This window comes from Osmia bicornis, chromosome 14 (assembly GCF_907164935.1).
Source record: "Osmia bicornis bicornis chromosome 14, iOsmBic2.1, whole genome shotgun sequence".
Classification (NCBI taxonomy): Eukaryota; Metazoa; Arthropoda; class Insecta; order Hymenoptera; family Megachilidae; genus Osmia; species Osmia bicornis.
This window is the reverse complement of record NC_060229.1, coordinates 5,778,983-5,803,600: the sequence shown is the minus strand read 5'-3', so window position 1 is coordinate 5,803,600 and position 24,618 is coordinate 5,778,983. Positions and strand designations below refer to the sequence as shown.

The window sequence follows — 24,618 nt, the reverse complement described above, 5'->3', positions numbered from 1 at the left end:
TCCTTCTCCGCTGATCAGCTTGCCGTCACGCTCGAGTTTGGAAAATTTATAAACTTCTTTAAAGGATAATTAATTGAACGCGAACTCGAGCGTGAAACAAGCGACGCCCCTAGAAAAAAATAACTCATCACGCTTATCATTCGCAATTTCGTATGCCGTACACTTGCATACTAACACCATCGCGACGACATTTCCACTTCTGGACCCTAATGATCAATCCTGAGTACGTAACAATTAGCACCGCCATCCGACATCCTTAGCCCCCCATTTATGCCGTAGTTATCAGCTAGTGGCGAGTAACGTCGAGCAGATTGTTACGTAACGAGATAATACAAGCCACCCTTGCTCGAGCAGCGAATCGAGCGACACGCATGAGCCCCAAGTTAGTAGCCGAGTAACACATCATCCACCATCGATGCATTCTTAGCTTGCTAAACATATCGCAGCAACGAATCCTTTCTTTTTCCTTCGACCTAGAATCGTAATTATCGAGTCTATCGACGAGACACTGTATTTCTAACGATCAAAGAACGTCGCTATTCTTCTTCCTCGTCTTCGCGTATCTATCGCCTCGAATCGGTTGGAAGATCGAATCGTTCGATACGATTAATTCGTCGAGCAATCGCGAAACGATATTTCGAAAGATTTACGACGAAACTCTTACGAGGATGGTCGACCTTACAACGTGGTAGGTAAACAGAGAAACTCGTTCGACGTGGTAGGAGCTCGATACGAACCGACTTGCTTGGCTTTCTCTCTTTCTCTCCAGTGTGTATCACACTGTCCTTTGTTCGAAACGGTTCGAAAATTTCTTCAACGGTCGCTTCTTCTTTTCACTTTTATTTTCCCTGTCTCTTCGGCTCCTCGTTTCTTTTTTCTTACCACGTTTTTATTTCGTGATTTCGATCGCCGTTTGGTCACCGCGCGCGATCATCCGCCCTCTAGGGTCCAGAACGTAGGGAATTTCGAGCGGTTACGATTTTGCTGAGTAAAAAAATAAGAGAAACATACAATTGATTTCTCGTTTAGCAGACGAATGAGTCGAGTCGCTATTGTGTGTCGAGTTTTTCAATGGGTTGAGTCAAGAGAAAATTCTCGTCGGCCAGATTCTTCTTGCGTTTCCTATATATTTCTCGATCCGTGTCCGTTCCGTTTCAAACGTCTCGTCGTTTCTTCGAGGATCGAACCGATCAGCGTCGAAAGTCGAGTTAGATTCGAGCATCTTCGTTCGAGGAACAATGGCGCACTTTGTCTCGGAGGAAGCAGGAAAATTCGGCCATCGCGAGAATCTTTTTCTTCTGACTCATCCTATCCGATCTAAAAATAATGCCCCATTTTGAAAATAAAAAAAAAAAGAAATTTTTACGCAACGTAACCCCGATATACCTAACGCAAAACCAATAACCTCGTAGGATAGCTTAGAGTGACAGAGAAGCTTGGATGGACGGCTGTACGCGTTGGACTTCCTTGAGAAAATTGACGGAGAACGAGCGAAATGGTAGAAAATAAAAAAAAAAAGATAAAGAGAGACGTGGGGTCCGAGACGGGATCGCGAAAGGTTTCTCGCAACCTTCGGGAGGAAATTCTCACGCACGGACGAGGGGCAGAAAATGCATTAAAATGCAAAAATTAAGAAAACGTGTTCCGTCAACGACGGACTCGAGGACTCGACGCCATTTTTCAAAGGATCCAAGGAACGGAATTGCAACCAAGTACGAAAGAAGATGAAGAAGATGTTGACGAAGATACGAAGAAACAGAACGTGTGTTTGATTCGAGAACGATTATCGTGAAGTAATCGCGAAGAGACACCGCGTGATCCGCGAGCGACGTGCAACAACTTCCGGTTGTTCCCTAAGCTTGCGACGAATCTCCGCTCCCGCGGTCCCCACGTTCTTCTTCGGCCGTCGTTTCGTCGGAGAGCGTTCCTTTTTTCTTTCCTTCGACGCGATCGCGTGGAAAATCCTGCTCCTTCGCGAGACCATCGAACGAGGAACACATTTTTCCACCGAAAAATGGAAAAGAAGAATCGATTCGAACGTAGAATTGTCCTTCGTTCTTTGGTCCCTCGAAGAAGACGTCGTCGCGTGTCCGCTGAATAGATTCGGCTAGGGAGAAAAGGGTCAGCGATTCGTCGACAAGCGTGCTCGTTTTCTCTCCGTTCGTAGGAAAGGAGTCGAGAGGGAAAAGGAGACGAGAACGCGAAACGATAAAACCTCTTACTGTGATAATAAACAAAAGAAAAAAGAACAATGATGCACGGTGGTGCGTGCGAGGGAAATAAAATATTATATCCAGGGTATAGTCGAATATAGTCGATGTGTGTGGAAGGTATTGAGAGAGAAAAGGGCGAGAAAGACGAACGGTGATCGATGCAGAAAACGTAGAAGAGGAAACGAGTAGCGACCCGGAGAAGAATTCGTAGTCGTCGCTTCGCGTGGCTGTATATATATACATATTTATATACATACAATATACGCATATATGAAATATTATATATATATAGAAACGTATAGAGAGGAGAGTGTATTATATTTTCCGCGTTTAGCAATATTTTCCTTTTTTCTCTCTCTCTCCCGTTTACCGGCGTCTCGTTCGACGTCCATCGTCGGTTGCGTCCGTCAGTTTCCCTTCGCGATTTTCCTCCTTTACGCCCGAGATCATTGCAATTAACCAGGGAATGAACGAGCGAACGAATTGTACGAGGAAAACGAACGTTGCCTGTGAAAAGATAGGAAGATCGTTCGCCAGGAGAAATAGAATCATTTGGTTGTACGACGATTGTAAGGATGTTTTTTCAAGTGCACATCGTTCCCTGAAATTAAAACCCTATCGTAATTTTGCGTAGATAGAAGAAACCCTTTCAGTATTGGCCCGGGAAACTGTGTTCGTACGCGAGAGCGGGAAAAATTCAAGCGTTCCTTCTCCCCTTTGTACATATATATATATATATTAAAAAAAATGATATCCCAAAAACCTTATTTCTCTCCTTGATAACGCGAGAGAAAGATTCGCTCCGCGAATTAAAATCTTTTCACGACTCTCGAAGAACTTTACGATACACGGTATATTTTATTATTGCGTTATTACGTTTACTATTACTACATTGACCCTGAAAGTACGATTTAATATTATTATTACTATCATTAATATTATAATTATTATTATTATCCTTAGTATTGAGTTCTTTTTATTATCATCTTTATTATTAATTATTATTATTCTAGTTATCATAATTATAAACTTCCCCGATTTTCGTTTCAGTATCCAGTTCCCTTTCCAGAAATCATCGTCCGCATTTCCCGCGTGTCATCTTCGAATTCCCGTCGTCGAGCAATCTGTAAAGCGTTCGCGCCGCAAGATAAATCGATCCGAGAGTTCGATCAATCGCGACCGATCTGCGACGTCGAAACGAACGGAGAACGTCGAAAAAATTTCGCGATATCCAGGAATCTTGAATCGTACGTTCGGCTCGCTGTAACCGTGACACCGTCTGTGATAAGAGGTTTCGAAAACCCTCGATCGAAATTCTTTTGTTTCTTTTTATTTTTCGAGAATTCATTGTTCGAGACAGCCAAAGCTTTTAAATACTCGTAACTAAGTGTCTCGTTGGTAATCGCGATCGAGGATCTTGGACTTTTTTACGAAAACGTCGCGTTACAGCCAGCTACGTGATTTGTGAAAATTTCTCGCCGACCAACTGCAAAATGCACGAGCAGTAAAAAATAAAATAAAATGGAACAAGATAAGCGTCGTTCTCGGTTCGTTCTTTTTTTTTTTTAAATTTTTGTTTCTTTTAAATATCGCTGACGAGTCACACGACGTCATCGTCGTCTCACCTGATGTATACGAGCACGAAAGAGGAAGCGTAACGATTATACAAGCTTTGTACAAATTATCGCGATGACCCGTAATCGCGGAGTTTTCAACTCGCGAACTCTGTATGTAAATACGTTCAACCACGACGGGCAAATCCGTCCGTGGTACGTTCGAATACACATATACATACGCATATTAAGATCAACACGGCTCTGTGTTATTTAATCACGACACCTTCTCGCTCGACTTCGTCCCCGTGACGAACGTCTTTCCCGATTTTCGAAGAGCAACGACGAAACGAGATGATCCTCCATCAGGTAATTTTGTCTTCAACGAAAGACAACGGTTTCACTCTTGTTTTGCACCTTGCATGCACGATCTACGCGTGACTGGTTTGTGAGTTTCTTTCTCTTATTTTTCTTTTATTTCTTCTCCTTTATCCACTCTTGTCACCTTTCAATCATTCCCTCGACGTCGATAGGCAGCGAGAGAAATCTTCCAACCGATTCGACGAATAGCGTATCGCGTCCGTCGTTAATTTATTAACTAGTTTCTCGGTTCAGATGTACGTCCGTGAAGTTTTAATTCTCGTTATGGCGGTGACTGGCACGTTTTTTTGCTTGCTTTGAAATTTTAACACGTTCGCTGTGGTTTGATTAAGAATTTAATTCGCTCAAATTATTAGGAAATGGAAAATAATTAGTGGAGTAGCATCGAAATTAAATTAACCTTTGGAGGAATAGGATTCATGTAGAGTTTTCAAGTTTGTTGCTTGCAACGTAACAGCCAATGATCAGAACCTTCAAAATTTTATTTCTATCGGTTATAGTGATTTTTGGCATTGCTAATTACGATTCTAACGTCGAAATATTGAAAATATTTTAAATTATAAAAGTATAATGATTTTCTTTAGCGTTACCCAGAACTAACTTATGTAGCTTCTTAATTTATTTTTTTTTTCATTTTTATGTTTTATAATATCAATCATTCATCTTTGGCCTAAAACGGAGCTACTCCGACCTGCTAAAGATTAACAATATTTTACCCATCGCGTTCATGGCAATAAAAACGCCACCGTCGTGTATCATCCCCTTGTACATCGATTATCGTCCCATAATCGGCATTAGTATCCGCAGGTCGTTTTCGCGCGACGACCGTAATCTTCCTCGGTAGCTAAAGGGTTAAGAAGGTTGGAAGTGGCGTCGATTGGTCGTCTCGAAGAAGGCGTCGATCCGCGGGGAAACAGGCGAACCTTTTCCCCGTGTTTTTATTTGTCCAACGCGACTCGCATCCGCGCCGCGAAATGTCCCAATAAATATACACGCCCGGGGCACGGACGAGTGGAGACATTAATTCGTGCCAATAAATATTCCCATCGTTCCGGCACATAAACCTGGCGTTTGTCATATACACGCAGTCATTTCGGTTAAAAGGCATTCCCTCTGCCACTGAATGCAAATGCGAGTGCTCGTTGTGCGTGCCGTAGGGTCTCTAAAGTGCTTTCAATTACGTGTTCCACCTAACGTGTCCTGGCCGTGGAGGGCCGTTTTCCTATGTTTTGCATAACCGGGATTTTCAAGTGTTTCACGCCCCACAAGGACGCGACACGGTTCAACCATTTTCGGGCAACTTCTTCTGAAAACCAAGCTAACACGCTCTCGCGTCCATAAGTCGTAATTTCGCTAATTTCCCTGCAACTAATGCGATTCAGATTAGTTATAAAAATGGTAAAACGTAATTATAATTACCATCCTGATTTTCCAACATTTCTCCTTCCCTAACGAGCTTTCGTAGTTTTCTTTTTCTCCCAGCTTCAACTAGTTCTCCTTTCTCTCCATTGTTTTCTCTATTCTTTCTCGTGTTTAGTTTAGCCGTTTGCGGCGAAGTGCGCGGGTGGCAATTTCAGCACTTTCAAAACGAGGGGAAAATGCGATTACAGAGGAACACTCTTTGCACGCACTTTCGTTTTAAGTACCGCAGTTTCTTTGCACTCTCCTTTATTATTTTCCCTTCAAACGCGCAGCCTTCTCTTTTCATTTTCCTCCTTTGCATGTTACTTTTGTCTGCAATTTCGTGGATGGTTAATTAACGAAGTAGCGCGCGTTTTATCGAACGCCAGCGATGCATTATCGTCCTATTAATTCGCGACACGTAATAAATGCTCGATAAGGAGAGCTTGTTTGTTACGGTGATAGGAATGAGAATGGAACAGCTGCGACCAAGTTACGCGAGAATATCAGCTTCTCTGTTCTACGAAAATTCACCCTCCGTTTAATGATCATCGATAAGTAGATCAATTTAAACGAGAAAAATCCTCGGTGCTATATCCTGCTGGTTACGTGACTTGCTATAGCGTTCGATCGAGATCGAACAATTCTTTAATATTCCAATAGATTTTTTGTTCTTTCAATTAACATTACCGAACTAATAATTAAGTTTCTCGTGAGAATATTTTCTCGAGATACGCGGGGCCATTTTTAGGTCGCGCGATTTCGTGCAAGAAAAGAACCGTACAGAATCGGCGATGATTGAACGAATTTCTTTTTTCTGCCTCTTACCTACGGTCGTTCGATCCGCGAGTCGAGTGAATAAATTACGAAACGAGGAACCATTTTTGGGTAACCGGACCATTAAACATTTCGCCGAGGGCGACGCGTGTACAGGGTGTTCCTGAACGAAACTGAAACCTCCCTCTGTAAATAAGAATTCTAGCTCGCGTCATTTGGAAAGCCAATAATTTTAATTCTTTCGCGTTTAATCAGTGTCAGATTGGAATTCGAAAAAGTTCCTCGCTTATCTCGCTCGCGTCTGAACTCGTACTCGCCCACGCCTTGTGTCTCGCACCTGACTCTATTCCACCGTTGATTTACGACATTCTCCCAGGCTCGGTTAAGGGATGTGTTCGGACGCGTGCATTAGCGAGGAATTTTCTCGGTTCGCGGCAAACGAAACGCCAGCTCGCGGCAAAGGGAAACGGGGCATTGATAAAGCTGTCTGGTGAATAGAGCCGGTCTTGCTCAACCATGACCGTTTAATTAATTGCCGGCAAAGAACAGTCGGTCGCGTGATTAATCGCGACGCTCGTGGGACCAAGGTCGCAAACTCTGTAACACGTAATCTGGAAAAACTGTCTGATCGAAACGCAGGAACTTTCGCATTGGAATTCTAACCAGCCGTGATACGACGACATCGGTATGGTTACCCTTGGATGATTCGAAGGAATTATGTTAAATTTTTGATTAATTTGTACAGATATCGACACCCAATAACGCGCTTCAAAAAAGACCATCAATCTCTTATCCCTGGCACGTGGGTGATCAACGGAAAAAAAATTCCCTCCTTGGTTCGTCGAAGGTATCGCGGTCTCGGTTCTCCCTTTCTCAATATTCCTGCCCCCGTTTAACCCCCTCGGAGTAAGATAATATTCACGGCCAATTACCTAAAACGTACTCCTTATGGAGCCGCGCAGGGTTATTGGCAGGCTGCCACCGTGCAATCGAGTATCCGGTGTGAAACGACCTTGTTATTAACGTTCAAGTAAGCTTCAGCGACCAGGAACCCTGGCTGCCTTCGAAAGGATTCGTCGATGTTCACGGGACACTTTGCGGTGCCATTTCCGCGCGGGTGCCAATTAGCTGATTACTCAAAGGAACCCGTTACAAATTTAACAAAGATTTTCTATATTCATCTTTCGTCGGATTGAAATTATTATAAACGATTTTCTATTTCTGGGAATTCGAAGATTCTCATTCCTTAATAATTTTTCACTGTCCATTTTTTGCGCTACCATGATTCAGGACCATCGAAACCCAAGAATCTCGCGTCCCCCTCTTCCCCACCTTTCGCAACCAGCTACCTTTTCCTTTCCTCGTTTATTTCGAGGCTGTTCGTGTTTATGGCACGAGCGGGACAGTTATGGCAATGAACGTCATCGAGAATCCGTAGGGACCTTCCCAACTTGTTAATTGGCACGATAACGCGTGCTCGACCTCCTCTCTTTCGGTCGCGACCCGTTTCTCAAGGGGTTAGGCCACTCTAGAATTTTGAACAAATCGAAACTTTTTTTTTGCCTAAAAGGTGCCTTAATGAAAAATCTCTAAGCACTCGAATTTCCAATTCTGAAATTTCTATTACTGAAAACTTTAAACGCGTTTTTCAAACTGGCCGGACTCGTAAATCAAACAGATCATCACCAATCGATTTGAAAATTTAACAGTATATTCAAAATCGAATTCTCTACCGAATTACGTAGGATTTTTGTTATAAATAATTTTCTCTTAAAACATACGCCATTTTTGCAAAAATCAATGTATCAAAAAAATCCTACGCTTTTCTCATATATAATCGAAAGTATTTTGGTTTTCTATCCTAAGTTAAAAACTGCAGGAGCTGCTGGTCCGGCTGTTTAGCCCTACAAAAAAGAGGCGTCATCGAAGAAATGCTGCAGAGCCCATATTTTCACTTGAATCACTATACAGAAATTAATTTTTAAAGTTTATTAGTTGTAAAATAAAGGCATGCTTACAGAATTTAAATTTATTCCATCATTTTTTTAAAAATTCTCAAAATATGCCTATTTTTTCTTGCTCTAAAGTGGACTAATCCCTTAATTCGTAACATGGTTGTTTAGCAAAATATTCAGAAAAATGTTGAAATATTAAAGAAGAAAATCTAATCCTTTTCGTGCAAGGGGTTGACGAGGAGGAGAAACGCGGAGGGTGAAACGACGTGAGAGACGATCGTTGCAGACTGGTTCGACTAGCTGCGGGGTCAGTTTATCGCAAACAAATGGGTTACGCTTGTTCGACGCCGTATTTCACCGAAATTTATTGTTTATTATTCCGCAGACCCGGGATGATATAGGGCCGTGTTTGCCCGGAGTAGCGTTAATGTCGTTAATAGCACCACCGGTTCGACTGGCAACCACCGGCATCGCGGCACCCGATACAGGGACAAAACCTCGGGGACGGGTTTCTCTCCTTTTCTTTTTACACCTTCCCCGGTTTTATTTTCGGATCGGCGTTCCTGCCGAAATTATGCGCGATCCTCCCGTTCGAAACGTAGCTTTAGCGATTGCCTCTGAAAATTACGGTCTTTCCATGATAATTGATTTTCTGCTACATTGATTTCCGAGAAGCATTTACTTTTCGATTATTCGTCAAGAGGAAGACTAACCCCGGTGTTTTCTCGAGTGACGCGTTATTCCATTAACTGGGCAATCGACTCAACGAGAGTGCGACAAACCGCCGCCCCTAAAGGTCAATCTGAGAAACTAGCAAGGGAAAAGGGTTTCGATCCGACTGTTTAGCCAGAGGGAACAAGTTTGTCGCATTAAGAACGCATTAGCGTCGAGTCCACGGCGAGTTAACCGATTGGCGTGATATAGGCTGCAATGCGGGCTGACACGGGTCGCACAGCTTGCTCGGGAAGGAGGGAAAGAAAGCAAAGAGGGCGTGAAAATCGGCTCCGGTCTCGAACGTCATTCCAAGTATCGTAATAATTGGATTAACGTCTAATTAGAACACCTGCTGGTCCTGCTGCCCTAATTTCGATCAGCTGTGATATTAAATAATATCCCAAGTGGAACTTGTTAATTAGACTGTTTAATTAATTGTTACTTCCCATCTAGGGCGCGCTAATCGAAACAGAGATACGTACATTCCATTAATTTTTAACACTCGTAGAATTATATCTAATCTAATCTATGAAGGAAGATATACAATAATGGACGATACATCCATACCAGGAGAAATTGGAAAACGCGATCTGGAAAGGGTGGTATAAATCTCTTGGAAGGATCGCAGAATGGCTCGCTATCTCCCCTTTGGTTCCTCCGTTTCCACACCCCCGTTAGAGGTCCCAGACGTGCGTTATTGCGCTAATAAAGCACTTAACAATTATTTTCCGGCCGGTGATTTTTCAGACGGCCACGGGCAGCCAGTGATAAACCGGTGTCCCGTCTGATAACCCTGTGCATCGGCCCCGAACCTGCTCGCATATATACGACACCGACGAGTTATCGTCCCGAAACGAAAACAGTCGGTCGGCAACCCCCTGTGTCCGGCCACCCCCGTAATGCACGATTCGCATGTGAACGCCGCGAACCGACGACGAATCGCCGACCCGCGATCCGTCCGGCTTAATTGAACGCGATCGCAATCGTCTGCCGGCGATTTGTCTTAATTTCGGTGGCTAGAAGGAGGACCAATCCTCCCACCCCCGCCTTATCGTCGTTGCTTTCCAACCGCGTCAGGCGTCCCTTTATCGACGCTGGCCATCGTCGTCGGGGTGATCGCCGTCGAGATTTGTATTTCGGTGCCGTTGGACGCTAATTTCGACCCTGAATGACTTCGTAAGCGATATAACGACCGCCTCGGCTACCGTCTTAATTATTCTTCACCCCGTTCTTAAAGACGTGTAATGTTATATAAGAACCGCGAAACGTAATCAAGTTTTATAACATTTTGACGTAGTTAGTGTTGAAGGAAATGTAATGAGCGGTAGATTCGCACAGGTGCAAGAATTTTTCCAGCCACGGTTTTTGCGTGCGTAATTGCCATTAATCAGACACTCGGGAATCGGTACTAAGCTGATGCTTACTAATTTCCATCGAGTTGGCCGATGTAATTTAACGAGTTCCTAGCGTGTCTTAATTACGAGACCGTCTAATCATCGCGTCGGTGCGCGCCGCCGCGCCGCTTGGAAATTCTTGCTCGTGAAAATCGCTCGCCTCTGAATCTCGATTCAACGAGATCCCACTAGATCGATGATAATTACTCCCCTCCCGGTTCGCTCACTTTTTTTTCTTATACATACAATTTCCCGAGTTCTTTAATCTTTCTCAACCTTTGCGCTCGAACCTGTTCGTCACTCGCGATTGTCATGCTAATTAAGAGCTTTACACGAAATTTCAATAGCACCGTTTCTTTTCGTAGATAAATTCCTACGTAGGTTTTTCTAAATACCCTGGTGAACACTCGGTACACCTTGAACCGAGTACGCTTGCGAAACCGCGTTCCCAGATGAATTTCGCGAGGACACGCGCGTCCGTGGATTTCGTGGACCGTCCACGGGTCGAACCGTGAGTGTCATCGTATTTAATTAAAATGTCACACGCGTGATAAATGTCGCGTGTGTCGCGTGAAAGAAATCGTCGTAGCCAGCCTCCTCTGTCCGTCCTTTCCACTGTCGGCGAAGGGGAACGAGGGGGTGTTGCTGGTGCGAGAATAATAAATGAAATTTGCTATCGTCCTGACATCTATACCGCGGCACGAAGGCGTGCGTTGAAAAAGACGCGGCCCGGAGATGGCCGAGGGGGCGGAAATTAGCGAGACTCGCATTTATCTCCGCGACTTTTCGACCGCAATTACGTAAGACCGTAATTTTTCAATATCCCCGCTTCCACGTCGCTTACAGACGTGTCGCGTCTTTTTTACGAGGTCGTCCCTCTTTTTTCTCTTTGCTGAAATAAAAAAGAAACGGACCTTCGCGAGACATCAGCCTTTCTTTCGCGAAAACTACCGATCGTTCGTCGAATTTCGGTACGCTGACGTATCGGAAATTTAAATTTAGTGCGATGACGCTGGCTGAAATCTGCGTGACAAACAAACGATTATAAGGTGTCGCGAGGCAAGGTCGGGTTTTGTTTGTACACCGTCGAGAATCGATAGATTTCGAATGCCTGTATAGTGGATTTCGAGAATTTTCCAAGTTTTAATTACACGATTTTCTTCGTTCCGCGTTAGAGTCGGCTCGCGAGGAAAAACATCCTCGGGAGAGGACGCATCGACGCATATTCCGAGCGTAAATGCATCGGTGCGCCTGATGCATATTTATCGTCCGCTCGAGGGATTGTTGCGCAATTTTCCGTTCCCTCCTGCTAAGCGTTGGCAGGTTCGCGATTGCCCGAACAGTGACTCGGCGTACTCGGTCCGACGAAACCGGCGGGCAACGTATCAACGATCGCCGTTTCCCTGGCGGCGCGGGTAAACAGAAATCGTGTCCATCGGGAACCCATGGAAACTCCATGATTTAACGATCCCCTGAATAGATTCGCGGCAATCCCCGCTGTTAATCGACGAACGGGCAGCAAGTTAATTATTAAGGAGCTGGAGCGACCGTACAACTCGTTAGGGTTCAAGATTTATGAATATTTGTCGAGCCAGTAGAGCAACGATAATTGGCAGCTTCAGTTTCATCGCGAATCTATCGGTATCGTACGCGGATAATTTACGAGCGACTCGTTGGAATTTCTATCGATGATCCTAAGCGATACCGAGTGACTATCCTTGGAGAGAAAGCGTAAACATCGTCGGTTAAACGATCAGAATTGCCTTTGAATTGTTGTTGTGCTCGTTCGATCACACGGAAGTCTCATTTCGATATTTATCCTCTATTTGATTGCTCTTCTTTCACGTACGAAAATTTATAACCATCCCTAAGGAATATTCTAACTGCTCTAATTTATTGCATTCTTAATATTTGATAATTTATGTTTGTTATATGATCGAATAAATGGGTGACAGGGTTGTAGGAATTCAAGTGTTAATTAAAATTCGATGATCGGCGAGTAAGCCGAAAACACAAGGCGATAAAAATCGGCGCGATTGATAAGGCGATTAATTCCCGGCAGATCACGTGTGCCTGATAACGGGATATTTATCTTGGCGTTATTTAAACGACGTTCAAAGCCGATCGCCAGAAGAGGAATGGAAGAGGAAGCTGTTACAGGCCGTGAGGCGACGCTTTACAATTAGTAGAAAGTCGTACCGGTAATTAATGAGTCGACCGGGCCAGCTCGAATCTTAATTATTTATCGCTGCATCGTTGATTAATTACAGTCGGCTCGCGTTCCATCGCGCGACGTGATGTATCGCCCGCGCGACGACGACGTCCACCGGTGACAAATTATTGCCGTTTCTTTTCTTCTGTCCAACCTGAACGGACCCGGGCCCGCTCGCCGGATTCGTGGACGTCCATGGAAACGTTTCAAAAGGATGACGGGATCGTGACAGTCAGAAAGGACTCGATCATCTTAGAAGATCCTTAATCGTCCTGGACCATTCGGAACCGTCTTGAGACACGAGAAATTTTGCAATTGACCTCTCTGGGATTTCGACGGATGAATATTTCTTTTTTTTTTCTTTTCTTTCTTTTTTCGCCAGTTTAATGGACGAGGCTCGTTAACGTATAATGATGGCAAGATGAAATTTGCCGTCACTTGATAAGTGTATACTTTTGATTGCGAAGGTGTTGAAAGATGTTCACACTTTCGTGGCTGAGAATTTTAATGCTAGAAGACGGCAATCTTGCCGCCGTGTAATTAAAACAGGAAATTTTTATCTTTCATTAGTATTTTGAATCATATCGTGTAAAGCGTGCGCGGTTGTCACCGTTCCCTTATCGCGGGTCAAGTGTTCGCCATTTACACGCGATAACGCAACGTTGGCACAGATGTCTTATATAATTAAGACGTTTCACCGGCAGCGAATTATTTTAGTCGATGCTCTGACGCGGAGCTAATTTTCGATTCCGACTCTGACGAGGTAATCGACGCGAACCCTTTTCGGTGTTTATCAAAAAACTTTATCACGCTCATTCTTCTCGTTAATTATTCCACAATTTTTCCGCCCCCTACGTTAGCTGCGAATGGATCAACCCTCTCGAAAAGAAAATACTTTTCATCCATTCGAAACAATCGCAGCTCAGTGTTCGACGTTTCTGGTTGGGGAAAAGGTGGGAGGGCAGAGCCCTTCCCCGGTGAGATTTGATAAACTCGAATGACGCTCAGGCTCACCTAATTACTCGATAAATGCGCGACTGCTCGCGCTCGGTGCACCGGGTGTCGCTGCTCATTACTAATTACTCATTAGAGCACGTGGCTACGACGAGATCCCCGCTTCCCTTCTCTCTTTCTCCGCGGAACGGTAAATTGCGAAAAGTACGCATTATCTTGCGTCGAGAGAGCGGTGACGCGCGGCTCGCGATAAATAGAAAGAAACGAAGCCGCAGGGTTTTTCACGTGGGCTCAGCCAGTCGGTGACGTATAAACTCGTCGACGTGTGACGTCGACGCCCTGACTCTCGTTCACCGTCGCGGGGCCGTGAACGCCACTGTAATTTCTTTTTTTTTTTTGTAATTATTTTATGGTAATGAGGCTAATTAAAAGGTAAAATGCCTCGAGGGGCTTGCACGCTGGTAGAAAGGAGCGTGAATTGCGCGCGAATATACCGTTTGTGTATTGTGAACGAATACGGGGCCTCGCGGTTCACCTTTTGTCACCTTTCGCGAGAGACACACGGGACAGGTTCGAGAAAAGGGGTGCGTGAATTCAAGGCTGCTCGATTCTTCGACCCCCCTCCCCTTTCTCTCGCCTTTCTTTCCTTTTCTCTCGGCCGTGGATCGATCTCGATGATTCTCGTGCCCCTTGAAAGCCGAAGAAACGACCGAGTGCCTTCATTGTCATCCTTGAACGTTTCACCTATACATATATGTAAGTTCGATTAAACGTACAAAGAATCATCGGATCATTGTAATACGCGATAAAGTTTGCCGTCTAAGCGAAAGTCGCACGGTGGAAACGTTATCATCGGCAACGGGTGCCGTTATCAGGTGTTTCGCGATAAATATTTTTTTTTTTTTCTTTTCTTTCTTTTTTATCAGATCCATGTCTTTTCTCTGGCACGTTACGTCACGGTCCCGCGAGTAGCAACGAGAGAGAGTATTGTACGCGTCGAACCGACGAGCACGACCCGCGCGCGACTTGCTCATTACACGTCCCGATACTCGACGTAACGGGCACTCCTGGTTCCTCTCCAACGTCACCTCACGATGGTCCTTCTTCGCTTGAAAAAGCGGTAAGGACGTCCGAAATATACCATTTTATAATTGCAATCCGTCGTCGCAATTATTCCGCGTAAGAGAAGCAACCCTGTTACCGTTGCAGCGTCGCGGACGTTGAAGAATCCTCTAGAAAATGAAAGAGAGAGAAAGAAAAAATATACATAAAGGGCTTGCTGGTGGTAGCAGGCGAGCGGGCGAGCGAGGACGAGCGACAAGCTACCAGCTCGCGTACTAATTACTTAAACTCGCAATTAAGTGCACCCTCGCGGCGTCGGAGAAAGGATTCGCGGGAGCGTGATTCGCACCTTCCCCCTTTTTTTGCACTTCTCTCACTCGGTCTCTCTTTCTCTATTCTCAATTCTGTCTCTCTCTATCTCTCTCTGTCACTGTTTCTCCTCTGTTATTCGCCTTTACACGTTCGCTCATACGTGCACAGGTGCGCACCAAGATTTTCTCCCCTTTTTCCCGGACTTTCTTTCCGCGCTCCTCTGTGCTCGCTTCTTTTGAACGTTTACACACCAGCCAGGGTGTTAGAGTTTCATTTTTTAGGAAGCTGTTGCCGCGTCAGCTTTCGCAGCGAACCAGCCTTTGATCAATTTTATGCCAGTCGCGTTTCTTTTCTCCTTCGATCTCGCCTTTCGAATTTATTAACCCTTTTCGTCTGTCCGAATTAATCACCTATTTACGTTCACGTAGATCGATCCTTACTTCGAGGTTTACAGAGCAGTAGAAGCGGTAGAAAGGTAGAGAATAATTGACAAATCGTTTCTCGGAGCCGAGTCAGCTCCGGTGGTTTCGCAATTCCGTCGAACGCGAGGCCGATATCCCGCGATTCGACGAACGAAAGCCATTTTTCTTCCGTTCCTAGCTCGCCAGCAGCCACGAATCCGGATTCGAGTGGCTCTTTCGAAGCGCATGCGTGACCACGCATCTCGTGCCTCGCGCGTGTGTGCGCACGCGATTGTTAATGCAAATGCGCAGACGCTACGGTGCATCGGATGCACCGATGAGGATGCACACCGACGAACGATCGGCTGAGATAACGGTGTCGTTTCGCAAAGGTTCGAGTGTCGATGAATCGATGCCTCGGATGACTCTGCTCCTCGGTTTTGCGAAACACCGTTGGATTCGATATCACCTCGAAGAAATAATATTGCGTTTATTGGAATTTGGAGAATCGAAAGAAGAAATCAAGGGATGAAGCATACGTTCGCCGTTCATTAATCAGAAACAAACCCCGTCAATTACTCAGCGAAAGGAAAGAAAAACAAACGCCATCGTCCCCCGAGAAAATATAATATATTCTCCGGTGCAGTCTCCCTGCAAACGATTTAATTCTGGATTCTCTTTCGCCAGCAAATGATCCGTACGCGTCACTCGTAATTGTAAACGTCCCCATAAAGACATCTCGTTACCAGATTCGACCAAGGGGTTGAAACGTCGACGTTATTAACTTCCCGTTCGGTCGTTGCTTCGTTTCGCGACTGCAGATGAGAAAAAAAGAGGAAGGAAAGAGATGGAAAAAGGAAAGGGAAGGAAAATCGAATGCCACGTCTGGGCCAAGCTGGCGTAAAGGCGAGTTTTCAGCGATCTCATTGTCCGCGATGGCGGCACAAAGGGGTGCGCGACATCAAAGACGAGTCAAAGTTATCGCTCCAGGCTGTACATCCCCGATATTAGCCCTCAGCGCGGCTAATAAACCTTTCCGCTTGTTCGACACACGCGATTCTCGCGATTCTACTCGTGTAATCGACGCCAGCTTCCAGTTGGAAAAAAGGAACTCCCTAGAATTACCATCCGGCTGATATTAACGCCGCCTTTTTCATGCGACCACTCGTCGCACAGACGTCGTACAGCTCAAAGAATTTTTATGCTTACTGCAGTTTCACCGATAGGATCGATTAATTATTTCAATCGAAACTCCAAGTCGGAAAGATTCGTGTGTGATCTTTGGCTTATGAAAAATTTCGATTGCTGTTTATTCATTTAAATTACCTTCCAATTAGAGCGAGATTCTATCGACTGGAATTTAATCGATTTAATTAAAAAGCACTTTGGTATTCAATGACTGTTTAATCATGATCACAGTCACCCTTAGCAACGAAAGGGTTAAAAATACTTATGAGACGAAGATCGATCGAAGCTCGACAGTCGATTTCACGGTAATCGCAAGTGTCTGTCGTTTTCGTCGATCGTATTCGACTCCGTTACATCACCGTCTACGAATTATAATGATGATAATACGGAATCTAACGGCGCGTGCAGCGAAAGAAAAGCTGCACGATCAAACGTTAATTGCTGTTACTCCCCTGCCGTCCCACCTCTCCGCGGATAATAATTCCAGGCACGAGTCGAAAAATGCCGATGACTCGACGACTTGCGGTTCGCAGACGGTCTCTCAAACTTCACGCCTCGAGCCGACGCTAATTAATCTCATTATCGGTTTAATCGTCCCGGGGATGCGTACGAATTAATAACACCAACGCCGATGAGTCGCAGCTGCGCCGATCGTAGAATCCGTCGCAAAAATTCCGCCCCGCGATAGATCTACCTCTCTTTCTTTTTTCCCTCTTCGAACTACCGATGGAACTCGAAGCCCGGGTCGGACTCATAATTCTGCGGATTACGTCCCGATGATTTATGCGGAAATTAAACAAATTCCCAGTCTGGCCGCCGAGAAATTCGGCGATGTCGATTTTTCGTCGATTTTGTTATCCAGGGAATTTCTTATCTTCCAAGTTCGTTCGTCGTCTAATTAATAACGACCGATATTTTTTGATGAAGTTATTTCGCTGATTTTCAACGTCGTGTTAGCCCGAAGACAGAGAAAGACGTAAAGGGAGAAAGAAAGGAAGCGCTACAAATCATCCTGGAAGAAATCTAATTTACGGTCGCGCACGGCTTAAGACTGGTCTAGAGGCCCGAAACGTGGGAAGTTGAAAAATGCGAATGCCCATTAAAGATACGGTGACGTCCTTCGTTGGCCGCCGATTTACAGGTTACCGGTTCCAGCCTCCGATCGCGGTAATTTACTGGTCAGCTTACCGCGATTAGCCGACTCCTTTGTCACTATTAACCTGGCCTCCAGTCACGCAGTCGAACGCCTATCGACCCCCATCGACCGAGAAATCTTAGATCTTTCACGTATCCTCGCGTCCTTCTATTTCGCCAATTCCCCTCCAACAATTACCACGGTACGTACATGCAAATTACCTTGAACCGGTTGATTAATAGTCATCAAAGTTGCTGAAGTAAAATATTATTTCCTCCTGTCAACTTTGCGATTCAGTATTCGAAATTGGGTTCAGTAGGTTACATCCTGAACACCGTTGTGTCATTTGCAAAGCGAAAACATTAATCACCGAGTGTTCGGCATTGGTGGCGTTGAAAATTGACGAATAACTTCTACAAATCGTGTCTGGTAGAAGGATCGCGATTCGCGAGTACGGGTAAGCATGGAATTAAAATTCGCGGAACACGGAAGAGCAAAATTGCAAAAACGCTCTTCTCTCGTCCGTGACACTGTAATTAGTAAAGCGGGTTGAAACGAGTGGAAATCTGGTTTGTCGGCTTTGCTACGAGCGATCCGAGAGATATCGCGATCGTAGATCCTGATAACGATACGACACGATAGGCGTGAGCCTGTTTCCCGTCGGATCGAAAGAAAAACGTGGGTTGTGCCTAGCGTGGATTCGCACACGCGTGGCCAGGTGACAGGTGAGGAGCAACAAGAAGGAAGAAATAGTAGCCAACCGTATGTACAAGCCATTACATCCTCCCTTTTACGCCTATTTATTATTTTACACTGGATGATCATCCTTAATGAATGGTGTTTGGTATTCAGGCTCTAATTTATTTTTTCTTTTCAATTATTATCCACTCGTTACTATGTATTATTTTTTATTTCATTTATTTACTAAAGGGGAATAAACCCTTTTTTAAGAAAATAATAATAATAACAATAAGCTACATACTGCATTGAATTTATGAATTATGGATTATGAATAGAAGATCAACCTCTTCTCGCGTGTACACGTTTCTCTTTTAAATGAAACTTTAGTTTTCCGGTGAGACAGCAATTCGCCGTTAAAAATAATTAAACCGCGTTAATTCAGCGGGCACGGTGCGTGCTCTGGACGGTGTAAATCTATCAGAAGTTTCAACGTGACCCGTTCTCCCAGTGAAATACTAGGAAACATTCCAGCATAATTCCCGGCGCTCTTCCTACGAGGAGAGGAGGCGCGCTCGGGTGGGCCGATATTATTTTTGAAAATCTCGCGCAAACGACGGCATTCCAGGGTGGGGCAGCCCCGGCATTAAATCATCCGGCTTGCGCGCCAGCAACGGTGGCTGTTGCTCGACCCGAGCGGACCGAGAGAGGTCCGCGCGTCTGGCTGCTAGTTGCCAGGATCGCCCATAACCAACCTCTCACACCGTAGCCTACCGTGACATACGGTTTATCGCGAATGTACTCCAGCAGTCGCTAATAAATTCCTTTTTCGCCAGCCACCGTCGACCTATTTGAACAGTCTCTCGTTGTTGTGCCGGGAGCTTCAACCCTCCATTTTTCTTTTTTCCTCTTTTTTTGTTTTGCTTTTTATTTCCGACGATTTACTGCCGCTGCTTTCGCCCTGCCCCTCGTTTTCCGACTTAATTTTCCCCTCCTCCGTGTACGGATGGGACGTTCATTAGCGAGGGAAAAATTGTCTCCGTGTTTTTCGCGACGTACCCCCCTGAAAAATGTTTAGCAAATCGACAAGTTCGCGAGGAGAAATTCGTGGTTGCTTTGATAAATTCCTCTTCCACTGGCTACCTAACAGCCAGCGAATTTACCTACCCGGTTTCAAACTTAATTTTCTCCTGTCATGGCTGTCCATCGATAAGGTGAAAAATCTCGCGGCGGCTCGTTAGCGGACCGGCCCCGTTTTTCCTCGATTTCGACCGTGTCCCCCTGATCATTTTCATCGATCCTTTGTACGGGTATCGACGGTGAATGCCACTCGGACCGCTGTCTATTTCGTTCGTTAGAGAGCATTTTGTCCGGTTTCAATGGTAATTCGAGCCTGTCCGTTCTCGCTGATGGTTTATCGGATGTGTCCTTTTTAGGTGACGATTCGTTTGAATATCGATGCGTTTTCGGTGACCCTTCATTCGGCTTTTACCGGCTCCTGCCTATTCACGCATCCAACTCCCTGATATCTCTGTATGCGTTTTTTTTTTTCATTTCATTCGTTTATTACTCGTTTTCGGGCAACTGTTCTTTTACCGGATGGATCTCGTTGTCCGCGAGAGAAAAACAGGTGATCCGTTATCAACGAATCTCTCGGAACGTTTAATAAATTAGTTTTCCTTTCACCCGGTCCGATAATTATCCCATCGTTGAGCGATTCAACGTTATCGTTCCGGCAAGCTCGCTTTTCGAATATCCTCTCTCCCCATTCACGCTTGCAATCCGATAGAAAAAAATCCTGGAATAGCAGTGTCGAAAAACGTCCACGATAGGAGGTATTAAAATCGTATTCCGAATATTTTCGAAGCACGAAAGATTTAAAATAAAAAAGGCACGGTTTTATAGCAGTCGTAGTATATTCTTCCTTCGATATTCATGGACCGAAGGAAACGTGGGTCCCCGGAACGAGAGCAAACACTCTACCCTCGAAGGCAGGACGATCAAACACGCGCGAATCGAGTTGCAAAGGAGCTGGGGAATCGTGTGTGCAACACGAAACGAACGGCAAACACTCTGCTGGACGACGTTCCACGGCCGCGAGAAAAAGCACGTGGCAGGACGGGCATCGTTCGTACACCCCTAATTAAGCTCCGTACACGATTCGAGTATCCTCGAGTGGTTCGTCGCCGCGTGCGTGTGCGTGATTCGGCCCTGTTTACGAATGCTCGCAAGTCTCGCGTATCGTCCGGTACGTTCGAGTAGCTTTCGAGGATCCTCGAAACTCTGTAGTCAGACGCGAATCAGCTTGGGAAACGTTTAAACCGAACCTGAACTCTTGCTTCTTTGCCGCATCCTTTATTTTTACACTTTCCTGTTCGACCACGGTTCAACGCATCTTCGACAGCTCGGACGCGCGATGTCCTAAATTCTTAATTCGAGAGATTTCATTTGGTACTCGGAAAACGTTGCTCGATGCCGTTACGAGAGGCCTGTGTCCGCGGATTTGCAACCGGCTAAATTATGTGTTCCGGAACGCGGTCCGTTCCTGAATGCCCGTGTAGGCTGTAAATTTCCTGGCGTTCGCCGTTACGTGGGTGGAGTTCGCTCGAGTAGCCCTGGAGGATGCTCGACGCGCGGTAGTCGGACGTGAATTTACATAGGGAACGCTCGAACGCTCGAAGATGGACGGGAGTTTCTTTAATTATTCATAGAACCGAGTAAATTCCCGGCTGCCGTTCGAGGAAAATGGACAGGATTTCCTTCTCCCTTTTTTTTTAATTGCGTTTCGTCGCGTATCGGAACAACTGTTCCCAATGGGACGAGTTATTCGTACAACGATCGCGAGGCCATTGATCCTCGAGGAACCAGATTCCACGACACATTGTCTCCCCGGTTATTCATCGTTCCTTTTCCCTCCGCGAATCTGCTATTTTTCCTTTTCTGTATTCGTAGACGGATAATCGAGCCTCGAGCGTTTTACAGGTGGTCGTGAAAAGAATTTCGGCTAACAGGACGCGCGTGCCGCGACGGGACCGCTCGGATTTGAATTTGTAATTCGACGCCTTTGTCGATCCCGGGGAAATTGAATGCGTGAACGTTAATGGGAGCTTCGGATACGCGTTCGCACCTACGAGGACAATCAGACCCGAATCGAACAGCCGTCAAGGAAACGCGACGATTCACGCCGTCGTTCACGGCAGCAGGTAGAAATGATTTTTTTAGAGTAAATAATTTGATGAAAGAGACAAAACTCCTCTCGAAAAGTTGATCGGGCGTCGCTGCTTTTTCCCGTAAATTGAACAAACTCGGCTGAAACACCTCTCGAAGCCCTTTTCTCTCAGTTCGAGTCTCTTGCACGGTTTTCGCATCCAGAGCGAGAAACAAGCGTGCACGTGTAGATCCGCGAGTGAAATCAGCGGGTAACAAGTGTCACCGTCGGTTCTAATTAATTAACGGAGCATCTGCCGTTCCCGTTTCGAGGGAGCGATATCCTGGCTCGTCTTCGCAACCGCGTTCGTTTTCCGCCTCCCCCAACCCCTCGACGCTTCTTCGAGCCTCGTATTCAGACGTGAAGTAGTGCCACGAGGGAGGAGAAGTTAGCGGAACGAATTAACGTTGCTTAATGCTTGAATGGCGGCTGAGAATTAATCCGACACAGTGTTAAATCGCGCGCGATCGTCGCGAGCACCGTGCACTCGATTCTAGAGAGCTTCGAGGGAAGAGAAAAAACGAATCGTTTTGTAACTGTTCGACTGGCAAATCGAACTGAAGAGTTTTCACCAGATTTCACGCTCAGGCGACAGACAACCGTGTGTAAGGTGACTTTTATCGCGTTATCTACTATTTAACCCTTTACCCTACAACATCGTGTTAAAATGTGTTCAATTTCGTTGGTATTTTTAGTACGATTGAATTTTGAATGTAATTCTAATTGCACTTTTTTTAATCTTAAATTGATACTTAAAATATTTAAAAATTTTATAATAAATTTAGTTTACTCAGACAAGGATATTTGTTTCAAAATGAAACAGCTGTCTGTCGCTACTATCGAAAAAATCATAGACGAATTAAAATAATCGTGTCACGCGAATGCTGTTTTCCTTTGGAATATAATAAATATTTAAAAATATTTAAAAATTTTATAATAAATTTAGTTTGCTCAGACAAGGATATTTGTTTCAAAATGAAACAGTTGTCTGTCGCCAAAAAATTAGAGACGAATTAAAATAATCGTGTCACGCGAACGCTGTTTTCCTTTGGAATAGAAGGGACACAGGATCGTGGCACAGTTTCCCGACGCACGCGAAAAAGGATTCGAGATATCCCTCTGTCAGAAGAAATTAATGTTGAGCGTCTTCCACTTGTCATACCAGAGTGATACTAACATTAAATGGGATGCGACGAGTCACGTAATGTTCCTGCAACTCGATATCGGTCTGGGACGGTACGACAGCTAATGGTTCGTCCATTACTTAACGTCTAAGATTTCCAGCTCCTCTGCAGGACGGATGAATTTTTGGATTACTCCTGTGCACCTCTGTTCCTGGCTAAAATCGAATCCCATGAACGAAAATGATTCATCAACGTCTTACTTTTGTAATTACTTCATCGCTTTCCTCGATTTTAATCAAACTTCCGGATGGCTGATTCGTCGAATCGATAATTCGGGTATGTAAATCGTGTAATGGAGAATTTAATGTTCCCCATGCGAGGACGGTGATATATGTTCGCGTAAAGTGTCCAGTCTGTTAGGGAAAGAAGCAGGCGACATAAGAGACGTTGCGGGCAGTTTCGAGTTTCACCGGACAAGCTTCTCGCTTCTGCTCCTCGTTTACCACCGAGACACTAGTTTTGTGACCCTTTTCTCTAACCGACCGGCAAATTCGTCGGACTAGGAGAGATGGTTCACAAAATCAGGGCGAAACACTATTTCCTTGGAGCAAAGGACTTAGCGACCGACTTGGATTGAATTGCATTCGAAATTTAATTTTTGCATAATGAAGCTAATGATTTTAACGCGAAAGGAACAAAGCTCTCCTGAATTCAAAGCAAAGGGCATCAAACCTCGAAAGAAGAATATTCCGAGCGGCACTTTTCTTCGTGGAAGGATTGATTCCACGGTTCATCGATGACTCAGGACGCTCCTCGTCGTTGAGGTGTTAACTGCCCAGTCACGATGCACATGTTCGGCCAACAAAACCTGGCGTGTTCTTCGGCGCGCGCGTCAACACGCGCGAAGGGACGCGAAGTGTCGAGTGTCGTGCGCGAGGTTATTGACATTATTGACCAAATATTGGCCTCGCTCAGGGATACTTCTTCCTAACTCTCCTAATTGCCGACGTTCGAGCCTCTCGCTTTCAAATTTTCGCTACCAGAATCCTCGAGTTCTTCGACGAGAATAACGCGGTTAGATATTAAGAAGCAAACTCTTTAGGGAAAAAAATAGAGAAATACCGGAAATTCGTACGAGGGTGCGAGTCGCGTGGGAACTCGTACGACGGGGTAAAATTACAAGTAATTCGCGTCGTGCGGGGTATCAATTGCCCGGCAGCAGGCCATCGTGCATCCGCGATTTTACGGAAACCGGAGCGAAAGGAAGCGAGAGGGTATCGGTGACGACGACGGCGATCCTAGGAAAGCCGACACACCCACGCGCGTATAAATTCACGCGTGTGTCAGGACAGGAGACACGGTGGGTGCCCCGTAGTGTCGCGCGAGCTGCGTGACCGAATCCGAATCTCTGAAACACCGACACCACCGGCTTCATGCGTTGCTGGACGTCGATTCTCCTGTCACTGGGAGAGAAAAAAATGAAATATTCTGAGTCATTGAACCTTAATTTGAAATATTTTATTTTAACTCCAGAAAACAACATTTTACAAAAGCAGGTGACGAAAAGAAAAAAAAATCTAAGAATTTTTGAATTAATCCTCCAACTGTTGGGTCAAAAAATGTTCGATTATTCACCAATTTTCATGTTTAATAAAGACCGCTTAATCAACATTCTATATTTCATACTTTTCGCATGAAAAATTTTTTGGCCCAACAAGGTAGAAACCTCCCTTAATCCTTAAGTAACACGGTAGTAATATATTCCGTAGATAAGAATTGAAGAGGCAATAATTCGAAGGTATGATAAATTAGAGGCGATGGGAACGATGTCTCGAGTCACCTGTTTGCACCTGCATAAGCGCCACTTCGCATCACGCTGCTGGCTTTGCACGAAGAAGCGTACGTGTACGCGCGTGTACGTCGTGCGAGCGTAGCGTAATCGTGCGGTGTCCGTGT

At 45.1% G+C, this 24,618-nt stretch overlaps 1 protein-coding gene across 6 annotated transcripts in view; it reads left to right on the top strand.

Annotated features, from left to right (window-relative positions):
• LOC114876834 (transcription factor Sox-2) overlaps positions 1-24,618 on the top strand; it is a 239,927-nt gene that overhangs the window by 163,565 nt on the left and 51,744 nt on the right. Inside the window, exon 2 of one of the 6 annotated variants that reach the window (XM_029188686.2) lies at positions 1,413-4,017. The exons of the other annotated variants lie outside the window; for them this stretch is intronic. Coding sequence (XP_029044519.1) covers positions 1,413-1,422 — 10 coding nt within the window. The 3' untranslated portion in view covers positions 1,423-4,017. Of the gene's footprint in view, positions 1-1,412; positions 4,018-24,618 lie in introns of those variants that run through there. 6 annotated transcript variants of the gene reach the window in all.